The 18,267-nt window shown below is 48.1% G+C and overlaps 2 protein-coding genes across 2 annotated transcripts; one reads left to right on the top strand and one right to left on the bottom strand.

Moving 5' to 3' along the window:
- Nucleotides 1-2,688: 2,688 nt before the first annotated feature.
- Tma7 (translational machinery associated 7) lies at nucleotides 2,689-7,082 on the bottom strand. Its single transcript, NM_183250.2, has 4 exons — nucleotides 7,028-7,082; nucleotides 6,872-6,927; nucleotides 6,703-6,790; nucleotides 2,689-3,126 (listed from the first exon to the last, which is right to left on the bottom strand). Exons 1-4 carry the CDS (start codon nucleotides 7,041-7,043, stop codon nucleotides 3,092-3,094), a joined length of 195 nt encoding a protein of 64 aa, NP_899073.1. The 5' UTR covers nucleotides 7,044-7,082; the 3' UTR covers nucleotides 2,689-3,091.
- A 114-nt stretch (nucleotides 7,083-7,196) lies between these two features.
- On the top strand, nucleotides 7,197-18,064 carry Ccdc51 (coiled-coil domain containing 51). Its single transcript, NM_025689.4, has 4 exons — nucleotides 7,197-7,268; nucleotides 14,038-14,348; nucleotides 15,542-15,706; nucleotides 16,216-18,064. The coding sequence occupies exons 2-4, from the start codon at nucleotides 14,046-14,048 to the stop codon at nucleotides 16,966-16,968; spliced, it is 1,221 nt and encodes a 406-aa protein (NP_079965.2). The 5' UTR covers nucleotides 7,197-7,268; nucleotides 14,038-14,045; the 3' UTR covers nucleotides 16,969-18,064.
- The last annotated feature ends 203 nt before the right edge of the window (nucleotides 18,065-18,267 follow it).

Raw genomic sequence — 18,267 nt, forward strand, 5'->3', positions numbered from 1 at the left:
TTGGTTATATGTCAAGACATATAACCAAAGCTGGCCCAGAACTCCAGAATGTCCTTCCTCCCGCTGAGTGCTGGGATTATAGACATGAGTTTTTGTTTGTTTGTTTTGTTTTTGTTTTTTGTTTTTGAGATGGCCTCAAACTTCTAATCCTGTCTCAGTCTCTAAAGTGCTAGAATTGTGAGTGTGGGCTACCAGGCGTGGCTGATTGCCCAGGTTGTAATAGCTACGATCTTTGGTTCTGGAAACAGGACATTGTCAGGAGGGATTACGTTCTACCAAATAAACGAGAAGTTTTGGGGGCAGGAGGCTATGACTGCTGATAAGTATTTTCAGCAGCACCGGGCTAGGTGCCAGCTGACAAGGCCCTATGGGCTTTAAGCCCAAAGAAGATGCTTTTTGGAGATGACCAAAGCAAGCTGATTTGTTTGTTTTATATTTGGGTGTTTTGCTTCCATGTAGATCTGAGGCCAGAAGAGGGCATCAGCTCCTTTGGAACTGGAATTACAGTGAGCCATCATATGGGTGTTGGGAATTGAACCCAGAACCCCTAGAAGAGCAGTGAGTGCTATTAACTACTGAACCATTTCTCTAGTCCCCAACCCAGTGTTTTAAAATTTCAATTCTCCTGCATCAGCTGCCTGAGTGCTGAGTTTACAGGTATGCTAGCTGGTCTTCATGGTGCAGGCCTGTAACTCCAGCTACTCAGGAACTTTAGGCAGGGACATCACAAATTCAAGGCCTGGCTGGCCCTAAACTAAATCAATGTCACCATGAGCAATTTAGTGAGAGCCTGTCTCATGAAAGAAGATAATATTCTTAGGGAAAGCATACTATTGTTCCCAGTTGTATGGATAGCCTAGAAGGCAAGTCAGAAGTCCCGTGCCTCTCAACTAGGTGTCTCAGTAAATACAGACAGGGGTTGGACAGTGTTAAAGTATTTGCTTAGAATATTCAAGGCTCTGGATTTGATTTCCAGCATCCTGTTTCTCCTGAATTAGGGTTACATTGCTAGGCATGGTGGCACAAACCTGAAATCACAGCACTGGGGAAGCTGAGGCAAGAAGATTCTTTTTTTTGTTTGTTTGTTTGTTTTTGGTTTTTCAACACAAGGTTTCTCTGTGTAGCTCTGGCTGTCCTGAAACTCACTTTGTAGACCAGGCTGGCCCCGAACTCAGAAATCCGCCTGCCTCTGCCTCCTGAGTGCTGGGATTAAAGGTGTGCGCCACCACGCCCAGCTCTGGCAAGAAGATTCTAATCAAGGCCTGTCCATCAGTCTGTGCTACAGAACCTGTCTCAACCCCTTCTTCCCAAACAAGACTGTTTTCTGTTGTGGAGTTTCTTTACTTGGTGGTTGGTGGCAGGTAACGTCTGGCAAGAACATGATCAGGGAAGAGTAACTATCAGTTTTTCTTCAGAACTGGGGTCTGAAACAGAAGGCTCTCACTGAGCTACAGCCCCAGCCCTCGCCCTCTTTTTACTGTTCTGTCACCCAGTCATGCTTTCAAGTTATGATCCTCGTGCCTCAGCTTCCCAAGGAGTTAGGATTTTCTAAAGGAAGAGTTGGTGAGAGCACAGCAAAGGCTTGGGTGTCCTCACCACGTTTTAAGTCTTCCTCTGTGCATGCTTGCTGTGTGTGTGCCTGTTTCCTCACCACTAATGTCTAGTAAAAACAAAGACGCCAGAAAACAGAGGTGGGCATAGTGGTGCATGCCTTTAATCCCAGCATTCAGAGGCAGGCCTGGTCTACATAGAGTCCCAGGATAGCCAGGGCTGCATTGAGAGACACTGTCTCAAAACAAACAAACAAAACCCAAAACTGAGGCTTGCCTTTACCTCAGATCTCGGTGGCTGCAAATGGACTAAAGGGTAAATGGCAGAAATCAGAAGAAATGGTGCCCTATAGAGCTGCAGCCCTATGGATCAAAACCCCTTTGGGGGTTGCACATCAGATATTTATGATTCACAACAGTAGCAAAATTAGCTATTAAGTAGCAATGAAAATAATTTTATAGTTGGGGGTCACCATAGCATGAAGAACCATATCAGAGTCAAGCATCAGGAAGGGTGAGAGCCTCAAAGCCTAACTGTTAAGAACTTTGGCTTTTTTTTTCTTTTAAGATTTATTTAATGTATAAGAGTACACTGTAACTGTCTTCAGACACACTAGAAGAGGGCCTCAGATTCCATTACACTTAGTTGTGAGCCACCCTGTGGTTGCTGGGAATTGAACGCAGGACTTCTGGAGGAGCAGTCAGTGCTTTTAACCACTAAGCCATCTCTCCAGCCTGGCTTTTTATTTTTTTCTTTTAGCACGGAAAAATGCTAAGCCAAGGAGAAACAAAGGATGAGTTATGAGTTGTGGTTTACCAGGGTCACTGTTTTTCCCCTTTTCCACGATGTGTGAGCACACATGCAAGTACATGGTGAAGTTTAAGCTTGGGAATTTTATCATTGAGGCAGACTGTTTCAAGTGAACTCAAACTTCACCTGTATGGCTAGGCAGCTGTCCATCTTGCTCTAGGGATCCCTTGTTTATCCAGGGATAAAGCAGTTTATCTTTAAACACACAAGCATGGCAACCCCGATATGAAAGGCAGGTGGTTTTTATTTATTTTTTACAAAGACTATTTTCTTTTACTAATCTCTGAAGAAGTATCCCACTAGATAAACAAGCACACACAAATGATAGGCTTTTAAAGGAGTTGGTTTAATTCAAAGTGGTACAGAATTCAGAGTACAATGAAGATGGAACAGTAGGCTCTAGTGGGATTCCAGACTGAGTTCACTTTAAATTCACAGCTGAGGTAGGAATTGCTGAACACTAGAGACAGTGAGCCATTGCATTATTTACTTTATTCATTTTTTTTTTTTTTACAAAAGTTTATTACAATGTACAACAGGCTTCAGGATAACATTTCATTCTAGCTATTACATGGCAAAGATGTTATGACAGGGAATCCAGATGTTTGACTGGTCACAGGATAACACTTCATTCTAGCTGTAGGTGGCAAAGATGCTATGGCAGGGAATCCAGATGTTTAAATAGGAATGGAAGAGGAGGGTCACTATCACCCCAGATGTGAGGAACAGCTTACTTTTTGCCAGATTTCTTAATTCCACCTGTGGCTGCAAAAAGAAAAGTCTGGTTAGGGAAAAATATTGTTATGGCTACAAAGCCTCACAGGGTCCTAGTAATAACAGACTCTTGTACTGGCTGTTTACCTTGACACAAACATGCCCAGCTCCTCTATTGCTACCATCTCTTCTAGAAAGGCAGAGCATGGTGGAGGCAGGGGGAAGGCAGCACCCATACCGTGTGCCCTTCAGAGTAGCTTAGTAATTCTCCTGCCTCAGCATCCTATCTTACAGGTAAGTAAATCTTGATGTTTGGTGTTCTTCAAGATTATAGGCTGGTATGTGAAGAAGTCTCAATTCTCAGCTGGTAGTCTGACTTCCTATTTTGTAGTGTTTTATTTTCTTGAAGGCAGAGTCTTTCTTATTAAACAGCACAGGTGGGCTTCAAATTCACTCTTCTTTTTTGGTGGGCCTCTTTTAATTTTTATCTTATTTTATTTTTGGTTTTTCGAGACAGGGTTTCTCTGTGTAGCCCTGGCCTCACTCACTCTGTAGACCAGGCTGGCCTCAAACTCAGAGATCTGACTGCCTCTGCCTCCCAAGTGCTGGGATTAAAGGCATGCACCACCACTGCCTGGCCAGAAGTTTAACTTCTAATCACACACTATTTTCCCCTTTTCTATTTTATGAGTGTGCATGTATGGGCCAGAAGCCCAGGTAGTGTTCCCTATCAGCCATGTTTTGTGAGCTAGGTTATATCGCTGGCCTGGAGCTTGCCAAGTAGGCTAGACTAGTTGGTCAGAGAACCACAGCGACCTGCAGTAGTGGGATCATATTTAGATACCACTTTGCCTGACTTTTCTTATGTGAGTTATGGGTACCCAACTCAGATCTTCATGCTTAGCAGGTAAACACTTTACCAAATAAGCCATCTCTCTAGTCCCTCAATGCATAGTTTTAAAAATCAATTTTTAATTTTATTTGCATGCATGTTTTACTACATTTATGGATGGTTATGTGCATGCCTGGTACCTGCAGAGGACAGAAGAGGGTATCCGATTCTAAAGCTGGAATTACAGATTGTTGTGAATAACTATGTAAGCCATGAGAACCAAACCTGGGTCCTCTGTAAAAGCAACAGTGCTCTTTACTGCTGAGCCATCCAGTCCCTTTCTTTTCTTCAATTTACATTTAACTTATTGTATGTATGTACATATCAGTGCACATACATGTGCCACAGTGCATAGGTAGAAACCAGAGGACAACTTTCATGAGTTAGACAATCCTACTACATAGATCCCAGGGATTGAACTAGAGTCCTCAGGCTCAGAGGCAGGGTTTTTACCCACTGAGCCAATTCATGGTCCCCTCTTAACTGCGACTTACAACACTATATCCCATCTTATATTCCTAGAGATCTAGAGATTTTTTTTTTTTTTTTTTTTTCCTGAGACAGGGTTTCTCTGTATAGCCCTGGCTGTCCTGGAACTCACTTTGTAGACCAGGCTGGCCTCGAACTCAGAAATCTTCCTGCCTCTGCCTCCCGAGTGCTGGGATTAAAGGCGTGCGCCACCACACCCGGTTTAGAGATTGGTTTATTATGCCTTCATTTTATTCAATTTTAAACATAATGCCAGGCAGCAGTGGTACACGCCTTTAATCCTAGAATTTGGAAGGCAGAGGCAGGCGGATTTCTGAGTTCAAGGCCAGCCTGGTCTACATAGTGAGTTCCAGGACAGCCAGGGCTACACAGAGAAACCCTGTCTCAAAAAACTAAAGAGAGAGAGAGCACACAGTTTAGCGGTGGAGGTGCACACTTTTAACCCCAGCACCCAGGAAAAAGAAGCAGGTGGTCCTCTGAGTTTGAGGCCAGCCTGGTCTACATAGTGAGTTCCAGAGCACCCAGAGCTATACAGAGACCCTGTCAAAAACAGAACAAGAGCACAAAAGAACCATGACAAAACAAATCTTAAGAGTCCAGGTACAGAGGTGCACCCTAGCATATCGAGGTCAAGGTCACAGGATGGGGAATTATTAGGAGACCTTGTTTAAAACAAACAAGAAACCCAAAATGGATGGGGCTCAGTGAGAAGTAGTACTCGTTACAAGTTCCTTTATCAGAAATTCCTGGGATTTGGGGGACATTTGCATACACATGATATCTCAGGGACCGGATCCAATTGTGGAGCCAGCACTTACTCATGCTTCATCTCACCCCCATGCACATGGCTTGAAGTGAATGTAACACAACACTTCCAGGGCCTCTGCACTTGACTGTAATGCATCATCCAACACCAGGAGTTTGCTTCTGGTGTTAGCTCTCAGATCTGGGACACTTTGGATTTGCAGATTATAAACACTTTGTCTGTACAGGATTTAACCAAGGTCTGACCTCCTTATACATAATCGCAGATTAAAGGTGCCAGATAACTGACCTCATTTTAAAAAGCAATCACAACAGCTACAATTACATTGCTATGTGGATAAACAACAGATCGAACCCAATGCAATAGGTCTTGGGGTGACAGTTCCAGTATCTATGTGACACTGATAACAGGCAGAAATAATTGCTAGTTAGAAAATGCAAAATAGTGCTTTTACAATGCACACAAAGTCAGGCTGGTTGCACAGACTCTAATCTTGGCTATCTAGGTGAAGGCAGGAGAATCTAAAATTCAAGGCCAGCCTCAGAAACTTTTTTTTGGCAGGGTTTCTCTGTGTAGCCCTGGCTGTCCTCGAACTCAGAAATCCCCCTGCCTCTGCCTCCCAAGTGCTGGGATTAAAGATGTGAGCCACCACTGCCCAAATGGTAGAGAACTTGTCTATCAATTTAAAAAACAACAACAAAGGTTAGAGAGATGGCTCAGCATTTAAGAGTACTGGCTGCTCTTCCAGGGGATCTGGGTTCAATTCCCAGTTCACAACTGTCTGTAACTACAGTCCCAGGAGACCTTTGTCTGGTCTTCCAGGGCACTGCACACACATGGTACACAGATATGCATGCATAAAAAACACCTATATGCTTAAATACAAAAATTAAAACTTTTCTTAATGAGATATTAGGACTCCTGGACCTGTGATTCACTCTCAAGAGAAAAAATCGTGGGCAAGGCACAGAGAGAGCATGGAGCGTAGGCTACAGCTCAAGAGGGAGGGTTTGCTTTGCACAAATGAGTGTGCTCCCCAGCATAGCCACAAAACAAAATAGTACCCAGAGCGAAATACATGCTAAGGAGCCTGGACTTTTATCCTCTAGTCTAGATAGCACGACTCAGTATCATTACTGATAACACGACCAGCAAGTAAAAAAAGTCCTATGTTCTAAGGTTAACAACCTATAAAGTGAATTGCTAGTTTGTAACCAGAAACAGGAGGATACTCAGAAACTTAGCTATATGTGTCTGTGCGGCGTACATGTTGGTGTTTCCACTTCTGTAGCTTCTCCATGAACTGGAAGCCCATGACTGTCTTGAGAGGCAACGTTTCCACTCCCGCCCTCTTCGAACTGCACAAACCCAAGGCAGGGGGCTTGGCCAGAGTGTACACCAGACCCAGTAGTTCACCAACGACCCCCGGAACAGACCTGTCCTGCCCTAGTATACCTACAATAGCTCGATCTTCACTTACCCAGGGGGCCCTTCCCGGCGGCCTTGGCTTTTAGCTCTTCGAGTTTCTTCTGTTCCTCCTTTTGTTTCTGCTTGAAAGCCTTATCTTCCTGCAGAGAGGCAAAGCAGGTTCACTCCAGTCCAGTCGCCCATACCCTCAGCGCCCGCCCGGCCTCCGCTCCCGTCCTCACCTCGTCCATCTCCTTGGCCTGCTTCTTGGGCTGTTTCAGGGGCTTCTTTTTGCCACCTGTGGGCGACACGAGCATGCTCGGCCCATCCCCGCCATCGATCGCCCTCCCATGGTTCCCCATCCATCCGTCCCACCCCCGATCTCCAAATAGCCTTACCTTCCCGGCCCGACATGGCGCCTCCAGCCCCTTCACCAGCCCCTGATCGTATGCCGGAAACAGGACTTACAGCCTTCGCTTATGCCGCACCTATGCGTGGCCCCTGATTGGCTGCTAGGCAGGAAGTCACCCTCACGTATTTTAAAGGATGCCTTCAGGGGCGGGTGCTGACCGGTCAGGGGTCAATTGAGTGGCAGACGCGGGGCTTTCTGCTGGAGCCTAATAGGCTTAGGCAATTCAGGTACGGGGCGGAAGGCTCCTTCTGCCTGGGTTTATCCGAAACCGTGGGAGTGGGGGATGGTGTCTGCCTATAAAGCTTGTAATCCGGCACAGAAAGAAAGCATTGCAGGTGGAGGGGAGGGTACATGCAAGTGCCTTTCCGGAACCGAGGAAAGCTCAAGTGGCGGGCACGAGATGGGATAGGAGATGGCAGAAGTGGGTAGTGGCCAATTATCACCCAGTCCTCAGCTTCAGAAGCCGCGGGAAAAAGTTCGGACTTATTGAAACAATGAGTGCAAGTGTTTGCAAATTCTTTCTTCTAGTTCGTTTTTTTGAGTATGTACTTTGTATAGATACATTGTATTCTGGACTGAGGCTTGAGGAACGCTGACATTGTAGCAAGACAAACCTACCGCAGAGCAAATAAGTAAAATACGCATCACACCTTATGTGACCTGTGTGGGGAGGAAAAAAAAAAAAAGCAGAGAAAGTGGTTAAGGAATGCTCCCTTGGTGGGATGTCATTTTTGCTAGGGTAGTTAAAAAAGACTTCTCCAGGGGCTCTCTGAGCAGGACTTTAGGAAGGCCAGGGAGACAACTGTGAACAGGGAAGAGCTAGGCAGTGCCAAGGCCCTGAGTGGAAGACGGCCTTGTGTGTTCCAGTCCTTCATATGATTGGAAGGAGTGAGAAAGCAGTCGAAAATGGAGAGACAATGAGAGTCAGATCCCCTGAAGCTGTGGAGAAGGCGTTGACTTTTGCCCTGAAGAAACTGCGGGACTGTTGAAGGCTGTTGAGATGGAATGGAGATGAGTGAGGGGTAGTCCAGCCATGGCATGCTAGCCAGCGAGACCACTTTGTATACCTGACAGAGATGGGGGTTGGGGAGACTCCTAGGCTTAGAAAGTCAGCAGGATTTTGCTAATAGATTGGATTTGAGTTAGGAGAGAAAACAAGAGGGATTAATTAGGGTGATGTGAGTTTGTCAGCCTAGCATTTGTACCTGAGTTCCCATTAACCACAGTAGCAGGAAAGATGGATTACTATTACGTTTCAAGCAGTGATACAGTTAGATAATATAAAATCCTGAAGAGATGCTTCAGCTGAAGAAGTGACGGAGGGGTGTGTGTGTGTGTGTGTGTGTGTGTGTGTGTGTGTTTGCTTGCTTGAATGAATGTGTGCAATAAAGGCTTGAACCTAGGGCCTCACTCATGTTAGGTAAGTGCTGTATAATTGAACTATATGCCCAGTTTTTGAGGGAAAAATCTAGTTATGAGTGTGTGAATGTATGTGTATATGAGAGAGTGAAAGAAAGACCCCAGAGGCCAGAGCCATCGGGTACCCCAGAGCAGGAGTTACAGGTAGTTGTGACTTGCCTAGTGTGGCTAAGTGCTAGGAGTCAAACTAATTTATATGCCCTCTTAGCCTCTGAACCATCTCTCCAGCCCAGTTATTATTTTTTTTAATAACAGGTTTACTGATATAAAGCTTACTATATAGCTTAGCTATTTAATTTATATAATTCAGTGATTCTAATACATCAAAGATTATACAAATATTACTACAACCAACTATGGAAGCATTTCCTCCCACTCTTTCTGGGTTTGAAATAGAGACTCACGCTGTAGACGTCTTCCTGCCCAGCCTCCCAAGTGTAGGGATTGCAGGTCTGAGCACCTTATGGAGCAGGCGGAGTCTTTTCACTTTCCTCCCAATGCTGGGATCAAGCCCAGGGCTCCCCGATACTGTACCACTTAGCCTAGCCCTGTGGGGTTTCTTGTTTGTTTTGTTAATATATTTTTAATTTTTACGCATGTATCTGTGTGTCTGCTTGTCCATCCATGTACCATATGCATGAAGCTGTGAAGCAGCAGAGGGAGTTGGATCCCCTAGAGCTGGTGGTTGTGATGTATGTCCTGGGAACAAAACCCTGGACCTCTGAAAGCAGCAAATGCCCTTAACCACTAGGTCATCTCTCCAGGCCCCAAAACCAGGTTTTTGAGTTTGTTTGTTTGGTTTTGGTTTTTGGAGACAGGGTTTCTCTGTGTAGCCTTGGCTGTCTAGGAACTCACTCTGTAGACTAGGCTGGCCTCGAACTCAGAAATACATCTGCCCCTGCCTCCCAAGTGCTGGGATTAAAGGCGTGCACCACCACTGCTTGGAGAGTTTTTTTTTTTTTTTAAAGACTGGCTTACTGTGTAGGCCTGGTTAGCCTAGAACTCACAGAGATCTGCCTGCTTCTGCCTTCTGAGTACTTGGGTTAAAGGCATATGCTACCATACCCAGTTATAAAGTAAATTATTTAAAAATATTTTCTATTTTGTTTGTTGATTGATTGATTGATTTTTGAGACAGGATCTCACTATGTAGCCTTGGCTGACTGGGAACTCACAGTGTAGACCAGGCTGGCCTTGAACTCACAGAGGTCCACCTGCCTCTGCTTCCTGTGTGCAGGAATTAAAGGCATGTGCCATTACACCTAGCCCTTATATTTTATTTTAGTTACATGTGCTTTTGTGTGTCTATGGAGGAATGTGAAGGTAAATGCAGATGTCCATGGAGCCCAGAAGGGGGCGGTCAGTCCCTGTAACTGGAGTTTTAGGTGATACAAGTACTGATCTGCATACTGGGAACCAAATTTGTTTTCCCTGCAAGAGCAGGATGCTCTCTCCACCACGAAGCCATCTCAGCCCCTGCTAGCATTGGGCTGCAAAGTGTCTGGCAGTTAGAGAGATGGGGGCAAATGGAAGCCAAATGAAAGTGACCTTTGAAGGAAGAGGGAGCCATCACAATGCATAGGCTGACGAAGGGCAAATGACAGGGAATCAAGAATTGGCAGAGGTGGAGGTGATCTGGACAAGGACCAGGTGACATTTGAGCAGATACTTGTCTGGACAAGGGTGGCAAGGAAGGCTCTCAGAGAGGTTGAGAGCAAGTGGAGAAGGAAGTTCTGACAATCTGCCAAGGGGTCTGATGGTACGCAGGGCCAGTGGCTGGGTGAGGTGTCTCATCAGCTACTGAGCAGTGTCTGAGATGTGTGTTGCTCTTCTTAAGAAGCATGTTTGGTTTTTTTTTTGGGTTTTGTTTTTATTTTAAAATCAAGAGAGAAAGCTGAGCATGGTAGCACACGCCTTTAATCCCAGCACTTGGGAAGCAGAGGCAGTTGGATCTCTGAGTTCGAAGCTAGCCTGGTCTACAAAGTGAGTTCTAGGACAGCCAGCCAGGGTTATACAAAGAAAGAAACCCTGTCTTGAAAAACAAAAACAATAGAGGGTAACCCAAGGGGAGACCTGGAAAGGGGAAAACATTTGAAATGTAAATAAAGAAAATATCCACTTTAAAAAGAAAAAGGAGCTGGGCATGGTGGCGCGCTCCTTTAATCCCAGCACTCTGGAGGCAGAGGTAGGTGGATTTCTGAGTTCGAGGCCGGCCTGGTCTACAGAGTGAGTTCCAGGACAGCCAGGGATATACAGAGAAACCCTGTCTCAAACACCCCGCCCCCAGAAAAAAAAAAAGAAAAAGGAAAAACAAAAAACAAGCAGAGAGAGAGAGAGAGAGAGAGAACAAGCGCTAGAGCTAGAGATATAGAACACAAGCTCATGAGCTTAACCCCAGTACTGCAGTACAGGGCTGGGGCTGGGAGATACCAGCAGCTGAGAAAGTATGCCAGGAAGACACCACCCCCACCCCGAGTGGCGTGGAAAATCAGGGTAGGAGGCAGCTGCTACCTGTGGAGAACCGAGCTGAGAAAACAAGATTTGTGACGTAGGCCCCTGCTTAATGTGGCCTCTGTCCATCTGTCCAGCCTTTCCTCCTCAGCCCATCTCTGCTTCACCTCCCAGCTGCATTGGACACCTTGCAGGTTTTAGGTGACTCCAAGAGCTTCCTAGGTTCTCCCGCTGCCAGCATCATCAGTCTTCCCCTGCTGGCTGAAGGGCCGGCGAGACGCCTGTGTATGGATGTTATTCGCATTGAGAGACAGGCCAGCACATGGCCCATGGCAGGGTGGCAAGGAGAGGCTGAAAGAGGGGACTAGATGAGGGGAACAAGCTGGGAGCTCCTGACACTTCTCTGGGACATTCCTGCTATTACCAAGCGCCTGTTCTTGCTAGGCAGTTTTATCTGATGCAGAAAACAGGAAAGGTGGCAAGTAAGGGGGCGGTCAAGGAAGACTTTATTGAAAGGGGACAGATGGGGCTGGAGAGATGGCTCAGTGGTTAAGAGCACTGGCTGCTTTTCCAGAGCTCTTGAGTTCAATTCCCAGCAACCACATGGTGACTCACAACCATCTGTAATGGTAGCTGACACCCTCTTCTGGTGTGTCTGAAGACAGCTATAATTGTACTCATAGACATAAAATAAATAAATTGATTAATTTAAACAAGGGGGATATTTGAACAGACATAGACAGGCCACAGACTTGTGGCGGAAGAGGGGTGTACTTGGAGGTGGCAGGGCACAGAATTGTACAGATGATGCTTAGAGTGTCAGGTTGGTTGGAACCGAATATGGCTATGGGAAGGACGGAGGTGAGCGCTGGGAGTGCCTGACCTTTCTGGTTTCTGCCAGATCTCTATGCCAGGTGAGTCGGGAACTCTAGGCTCTGCTCTTACTCCTGTGTTAACCTGCCCTTGGGCTGCTCTGTCGGAAACAAGCTGTAGATCTCATCTCTGCCAGGGTGTAGGTGATGTTCCAGGGAACCAAGAGCAGACAGCTAGAAGAGGACAAGCCAGGAACTGGGCTGAAAAGGCTGGAGGAAGTTGAGAGGAAGTTGTGACTTCTGGGGTTCTGAAAGCTATGGAGAGATCGGGGTGGGGGGCTGGGGGGGGCGGCTGAGTCACAGGACATCCGGGTCCTCCAGGTCCTCCAAATCTCATAGAATGGGATCAAAGAGAGGGAAGCAGCTGGGGCTGCAGTGGCACAGAGCTTGTCCGGCATGGGCCACTCTGCTAGGTTCTATCCCTAACATCTGTCTCCTGGGAGGGAGCTGTGAGGCAGTGGTAAATGGCCAGGTGTCGCTGGAAGGAGAGTGGGTATCGTGCTTGACCCTGATGGAAGGCATACTTGCAGAGCTGTCGAGGGACTGTAGACACTTGTGTTCTGTGGGTTCTGGTACTGGGGCTTGGGTGTGACTGGTGTGCTGTCTTATGTGTGTATATGGTCCTAAGCTTTGTGAATGGGACTTGAGTTCAGGTGGAGCGGCAGTTTAGAACCAGTATTGCCAAGATTCCCTCTGCTACAGCTCTCAGCTTGAGCCCACTTTGACCTGAAGGTGTGTGCTTGTCCATCCAGCTTTGTTTTCCAAAAGATCGAGAGAGTTCCACTGTGGAGGAGAAGCCTGGGATGCTTGGGGTAAATCTGTGCATGAGGAAGCCCCCTCACACCTGTGTCTGTTTACACCGTATCCATCTCATATGATCCCGTTAATCTGTGTATAAAGAAACTCTCAAAATTATCCCGCCATCCTGGTTACCACCTGTGAGAAGTTTCATGACTTGAAACTAAGAAAAGAAATTCCAACAATAGTTTGAGGAAGCCCTTTTGTGTTCTCCCGGCCCTTCCTCTTTCTATCCCAGCTCCCGTTGCTTTCGCTTGTTGTCCACCAGGTGTCTCTCTGATCAGTTCCTTCAGGCTTAATGCCTTTTGACCAGAGAAAGTTGCCAGATTTTTCTGGGATTCTGGGTAACTTGGCCCTTCCCTCAGGATTCTGAGCCCCTTCTGTTCTTGGGCCAGGCAGTGCCCGACTCTGGGTACTCCTTGTCCTGTGCAGGTCAGAGGAAGTAGGCATTGTTAAGCAGGGCTGAAAGGGAGCAGAGGAGCCTGACCTGCTGAGTGGCTGGGGCCGAGGTGGGAAATGTGAGACAGGGACTTGGGAGCCTGAAATGTCAGGTGGAGAACAGAGGGATGGTGTGATGTGAACCTAAGAAAAGCACTCTACAGCGTGGAAGACAGGTTTCTTCCTCCCTCCCCTGGATTCGTTCTTTCAGAGGAGAGCTAGTGGCAGCCTCAGGGAGCCTGGGAGTTAGGTGTGAGGATCTTTTATAGGAATGACTCTGGAAGTTAGCTTTCCCTCACTCATCCTTAATTCCCTCATTTCCGAGGAGTTGTGTGTGTCTGTGTGTGTGTCTCTCTGTCTCTGTGTGTGTGTGTGTGTGTGTGTGTGTGTGCCTTCTGTGTGTGTTTGCAGTAATGGGGATTGAACCTATGAGCATAAGCATGCCGGGCAAGTGCTCTGACACTGAGCTATGCTCCCTGGCCCTTAAAAAGGTTTTTACTTCTTGCCGTTGTCATAGTTACTTTGTTGTTGTTGTTTAAGACAAGGTTTCACTCCCTAGCCCTGACTGGCCTGCAGCTTGCTGTATAGGTTCTGCTGTTCTGATCAGTCCTCCTGCACCAACCTTCCAAGTGGCTGGAGTTACAAACCTGTACCACCAGCTCACGGAGCCTCTGTGAATTTTTTTGGTCTTCGTGGGCAACTCAGGTTTGAGGATTTCTCTCTGGCATTTGCAGAAAAAGCAAGCACCAAGTTTCTCCTCTAGGTCCCGTCGGAGAGGCCTAGGAGATTGTGGGGTGCAGTCAGGGCAGCTGATCTGTATGGCATCGTAGGAGGAAAGGGAAGACATGACACCCAGATGAGCTTTGCCACGACTGTTCCCCTGTCCCCCAAACCCATGGGAAAGCCTGGCCTTCCTCTTGCTACAGGGGCAGAAATCCGTCTGTTTAGCTTGGGCTTTGAGACCTGACTTGTGTCTAGCCTTTCTCAGGAGCTAATCTGTCTGGTGTCCTCCTCACAGTTCTTGCCATGACAGGGTGCAGCCCCGTGTTCGCAATGCAGCACGTGGTGGGTGTACCCCGTATACTGGTACGGAGAACCTTCCTTGGGACGGACGTCACCATGACAAGGACTCTGTGCAGTCCAGGTCCCAGAGAGAAGCGACCGGAAGCCGCAGCCTTAGGGCTCTTTCACCGCCTCCCGGAATTGGGAAGAACACTGAGCCACACCGTTCGCCATCAAGCAGCCTCTACTGCCAAGGCTTGGTGGGACAGATATGAAGAGTTTGTGGGACTCAATGAAGTTCGGGAGGCCCAGGGAAACGTGACAGAGGTGAGGAGGGAGCCAGGGTGGCTGGCTTTGCCTTCTGATTTGGGAAATATGGCTTGGACTCCTAACAAAAAACATTCCCAGCTACATGTGTGAAGGCAGCTGGGAAACTGTGGACACGTTTGTGTTTGTTTGTTTGTTTGTTTGAGACAGGGTCTTTTGTATTCCAGGCTGATCTTCCTGTGTCCACCTCCTGAGTGTTGGGATTATAGGTGTGGGTTACCATAACTAGTCTTTTTTTTCTCCTTAGACAGTTTTGTCCTGAAGTCCAGACGTGCCTGAAATTCAGAATATCTTCTAGCCTGGCTCTTAGCTCGTGATCTTCTCCCCCTCAGTGCTGAGATTATAGGCATGGGTCACCACACCTGGCCCAGACTTGCCTTTTCTTAAACAAACATCCTTGGTAGGAATATCTCCTTCTATCTCCTGTGGAGATCTGGAGCTGTACTGGAGTGAAGGTCTCTGTAATTATACCCTCTGCTCTCTGCGAAAATACTCAAGTACTGAAAAGTCCCTGGCTAATGACTGCCCTGTGTATTAGGCCAGCAAAATTGCCTTCTGTGGACGGTTTTGCCTTAAGGTGCTAAGGCAAAGGGCACTGGGAAACATCATCTTGAGAGGTGGACCGAGCTGCCTGTGGTCTTCAAGCCTTTGGTGGCGGCAGAAATGCACTTTGTCACCGGTCTGCATTCGGTTACAGAACAGTGTGGCAAGGTTGGAAAAGAGCAGGGGTTTGGCTGGGGATCCGAGGTACATGGTTGTCTCTTCTCCTCGGAGAAGATTCGTACCCGGGGGGGCTTGGCTGAGTTGAAATTCCCAGGGCCGTAAGCTAGAGGCGGTAGTAGTGACTCGATGGTGGCATTGGAGGCCCCAGTCATACACCGGGTTCCTCGTGGTGGTTCCCGTCAGACAGGAGGGGGCTGGATCTAGCGGACAAAGATTGTGTCACTGTTTGCTTTGCAAGTTTCTCAGGAGCGTGTTATTTCTGCTTGAATGAATAAATCCAGTGCTTCACGTGGGTGTGGCCACATGTCGAACATGCCAGAGTGAGCTGGGATTAGCGTTTGAGTTTCTGCCTCTCACAGTGACACCCCAGTGACCCCCTGCTCAACTGTTGCCTCGTTAGCCCGTGGAACTGAGCCCAACAGAGTGGGGTTGGACAGAGAAGGCTGATCCCTCTGACGTCCTCTCTGCAGGCGGAGAAAGTGTTCATGGTGGCTCGTGGGCTTGTTCGAGAAGCTCGGGAGGGTTTGGAAGCTCAGCAGACTAAGCTGAAGGAGGTGAGGGACCGCTTGGACCGAGTCTCCAGGGAGGACAACCAGTACCTGGAGCTGGCCACTTTGGAGCACAGGATGCTACAGGTGGGTCCCCCAGGAAGCAGCCCTCACTGACCTGCACAAGCCCCTTGTATGGCAGGGTACGGAGCGGGTAACCCTGACTGTTGGTCAGAGGTCTTGGAGGAGGTAAATCCGAAAATTTTATGGTGGTCTTAGGCCCAGGCTTCCAGAGCCTGTTTGTTTGCCCTTTCCCTAGTACTAGGCTGAACAGTGCAGCAAAGTACTATCTGACACCCACCCCATTGAAGAGAGGATGGGGGTATTGGCTCAGGGAATACCAGCTGCTTATTTTCCTATAGACGTGCTCTGCATGACTGCCCGGGGGAAAGAGCACATGGCTACCACACACACACACACACACACACACACACACACACACACACACACCGCTCTGCTCCCACACCAACAGGTATATTCTGTCTTCATGCAGCAGGTGTTTGTAGAGCCTGTGGCAGGGGAGTGTCCTCTGCCCCCGTGGCTGTAGTCACAAGGCTCCTTGCCGATGATGGTCTGATACCACTTTGTTCCCACAGGAAGAGAAGAGGCTCCGAATAGCATACCTGCGTGCAGAAGACTCAGAGCGAGAGAAGTTCTCTCTCTTCTCTGCAGCTGTGCGGGAGAGTCATGAGAAAGAGCGTACAAGGGCTGAGAGGACCAAGAACTGGTCCCTTATTGGGTCAGTTCTAGGAGCTCTGATAGGTGTGGCCGGTTCCACCTATGTTAACCGCGTCCGGCTACAGGAGCTGAAGGCCTTACTCCTGGAAGCACAGAAAGGTCCTGCGAGTCTCCAGGAGGCCATCCGTGAACAGGCTTCTAGCTATTCCCTCCAACAGAAAGACCTCCAGGACCTTATGATGGATCTGAGGGGCCTGGTGCACGCCGAGCAGGGCCAGGGCTCCGGGTCACCAACAGGTTCTTCTACCAGAGGAAAAGACATAGATGGCCTTTCAGCCACCATGAAAGAGCAGCTCCGTCATTCCAGGCAGGTCTATTCCTGCCTAGAGGGTTTACGAGAGCAGCTTGATGGCCTGGAAAAGACTTGCAGTCAAATGGCTGGGGTGCTTCAGCTGGCACAGGCTCCAGCACATCCAGGCACGGTGGGGCCGGTGGATGGGGCCCTGCCCAGCTCCTTGCTGGAACACGGGAGTGTGATCTTGGCCCTGTCAGAGATGGAGCAGAGGCTAGAAGCCCAGGCTAACAGGAACACTGTCTCTAGCACACTGGTCACCTGTGTGACCTTCCTGGCCACATTGCCTCTGCTCTACATGCTGTTCAAGACCAGTTAACCCTGGGGACCTTCTTCAAAGGGACCGAAGGGTGACTGTCGCTTTTGTTGGTGATATAATGAATCTTGAGGTACACACAACCTCAGCCTGACTCTGAATGCCATCTGAGGGGCTCACCATCTGAGATATATTTTATTTTGTAGGTAGTACCTATTTACATTAATTATCGAAGTTTTGTGCAAATGTCCAATTAAAATATCTAAGAATTTGTATTATTTAAAAGGTAGTTATATCAGACTCAGTTTTATCATTGATTTCAGAAGTCTGGGACTTGAAGTTTAGCCTGGAGTGGGGGCTCACCCCCTTTAGTTCCTTTCTCATCTCCTAGTGGTCCTAGCTCAGGACTATGTTGGATGAAGTTAGCCCTGGATTCTCACTTAGAATGTCCTGACACTGTTGCCCTCTGCTTGTTGGGCCTTCCTGTGTGTGGGCTCAATCGAGTAGAGCCTCACCTGGTGCGTGGCTTGGGGAAGAAGAAGCGATGCCGTTCTGGTGCTGAAAGGAAGAGACTGGGGTCATCATTACAGATCCGTGCTGGTCTGCATATCCCTGATACAGAGTCCTGTCCATGCAACCTGGGACCCTCAAAACGGCACAGGCATAGTCCAGGCCCTCGCTGGCAGCAGTGTGGAGACGAAAGGAAGGGAACAGTGAAACATGGAAGTGGACCGCCCTGGGAACCTTGACCTCTCTTCATAGGGAACAGTGACCCTTGACCTCTGCTAAATGGCGTGGGTGGCCTTATGTAAATAGAATTTGTGGAGTGTTGCTCTGTGCTGAGTATTAGCTGTCTAGAGCCTTAGTGGAGAGTCAGTCTAACAGCCTCCCCCAGAGGGCACCCCCACCCGAGTGCACCACAGCTGTCCTCTTCCAGGGGGAGCTTGTTTGTGCCTATGAAGCCAGAAGCCTTTCTCATGAGCAGCCCTCTCTGCTTGGATACTGTGCTCATTTCTAAACAGCAAGTGTGGCCCGAAAATGGCTCCTAAGTTCTTTGAATCTCTGAGAACCTAATCTCTCGGTCAGTTGATCACTTATTGTCATACAGTAGTTCCCTGCAAATAAAACAAGCCCAGCACCTAAGGGTGTTGATACCCCTGAAGGGCCAGGAGGCACCGTCTGTGTGTACAGATGAGGGATCGCTGTGGAAGGCTGTATCGCTGTGGTCAGGCCTCCCTCTGTCAGGCATGCGTTTGAGTGGGCTGAGGGGAGAGGATTCCCCGTTCATGAAAGGGGCTCCTACACGTTGCAGAAGTAGGGAGGCCAAGGTAATTGAGGGAGTGGGTGCAGACTGACCTGGGC

The sequence above is a fragment of the Mus musculus genome, chromosome 9 (genome assembly GCF_000001635.26).
Source record: "Mus musculus strain C57BL/6J chromosome 9, GRCm38.p6 C57BL/6J".
Taxonomy (NCBI): Eukaryota; Metazoa; Chordata; class Mammalia; order Rodentia; family Muridae; genus Mus; species Mus musculus.

Excerpts from the sequence above, each read along its gene's own strand:
- Tma7 (NM_183250.2), bottom strand. Across the intron at positions 6,791-6,871 it reads AGGCCAAGGAGATGGACGAG|GAAGATAAGGCTTTCAAGCA; the intron begins GTGAGGACGGGA and ends GCCTCTCTGCAG. Across the intron at positions 3,127-6,702 it reads CGCCGGGAAGGGCCCCCTGG|CCACAGGTGGAATTAAGAAA; the intron begins GTAAGTGAAGAT and ends TTCTTTTTGCAG.
- Ccdc51 (NM_025689.4), top strand. The coding sequence starts at position 14,046 with ATGACAGGGTGCAGCCCCGTGTTCGCAATGCAGCACGTGGTGGGTGTA. Across the intron at positions 14,349-15,541 it reads CCCAGGGAAACGTGACAGAG|GCGGAGAAAGTGTTCATGGT; the intron begins GTGAGGAGGGAG and ends TCCTCTCTGCAG. Across the intron at positions 15,707-16,215 it reads TGGAGCACAGGATGCTACAG|GAAGAGAAGAGGCTCCGAAT; the intron begins GTGGGTCCCCCA and ends TTGTTCCCACAG.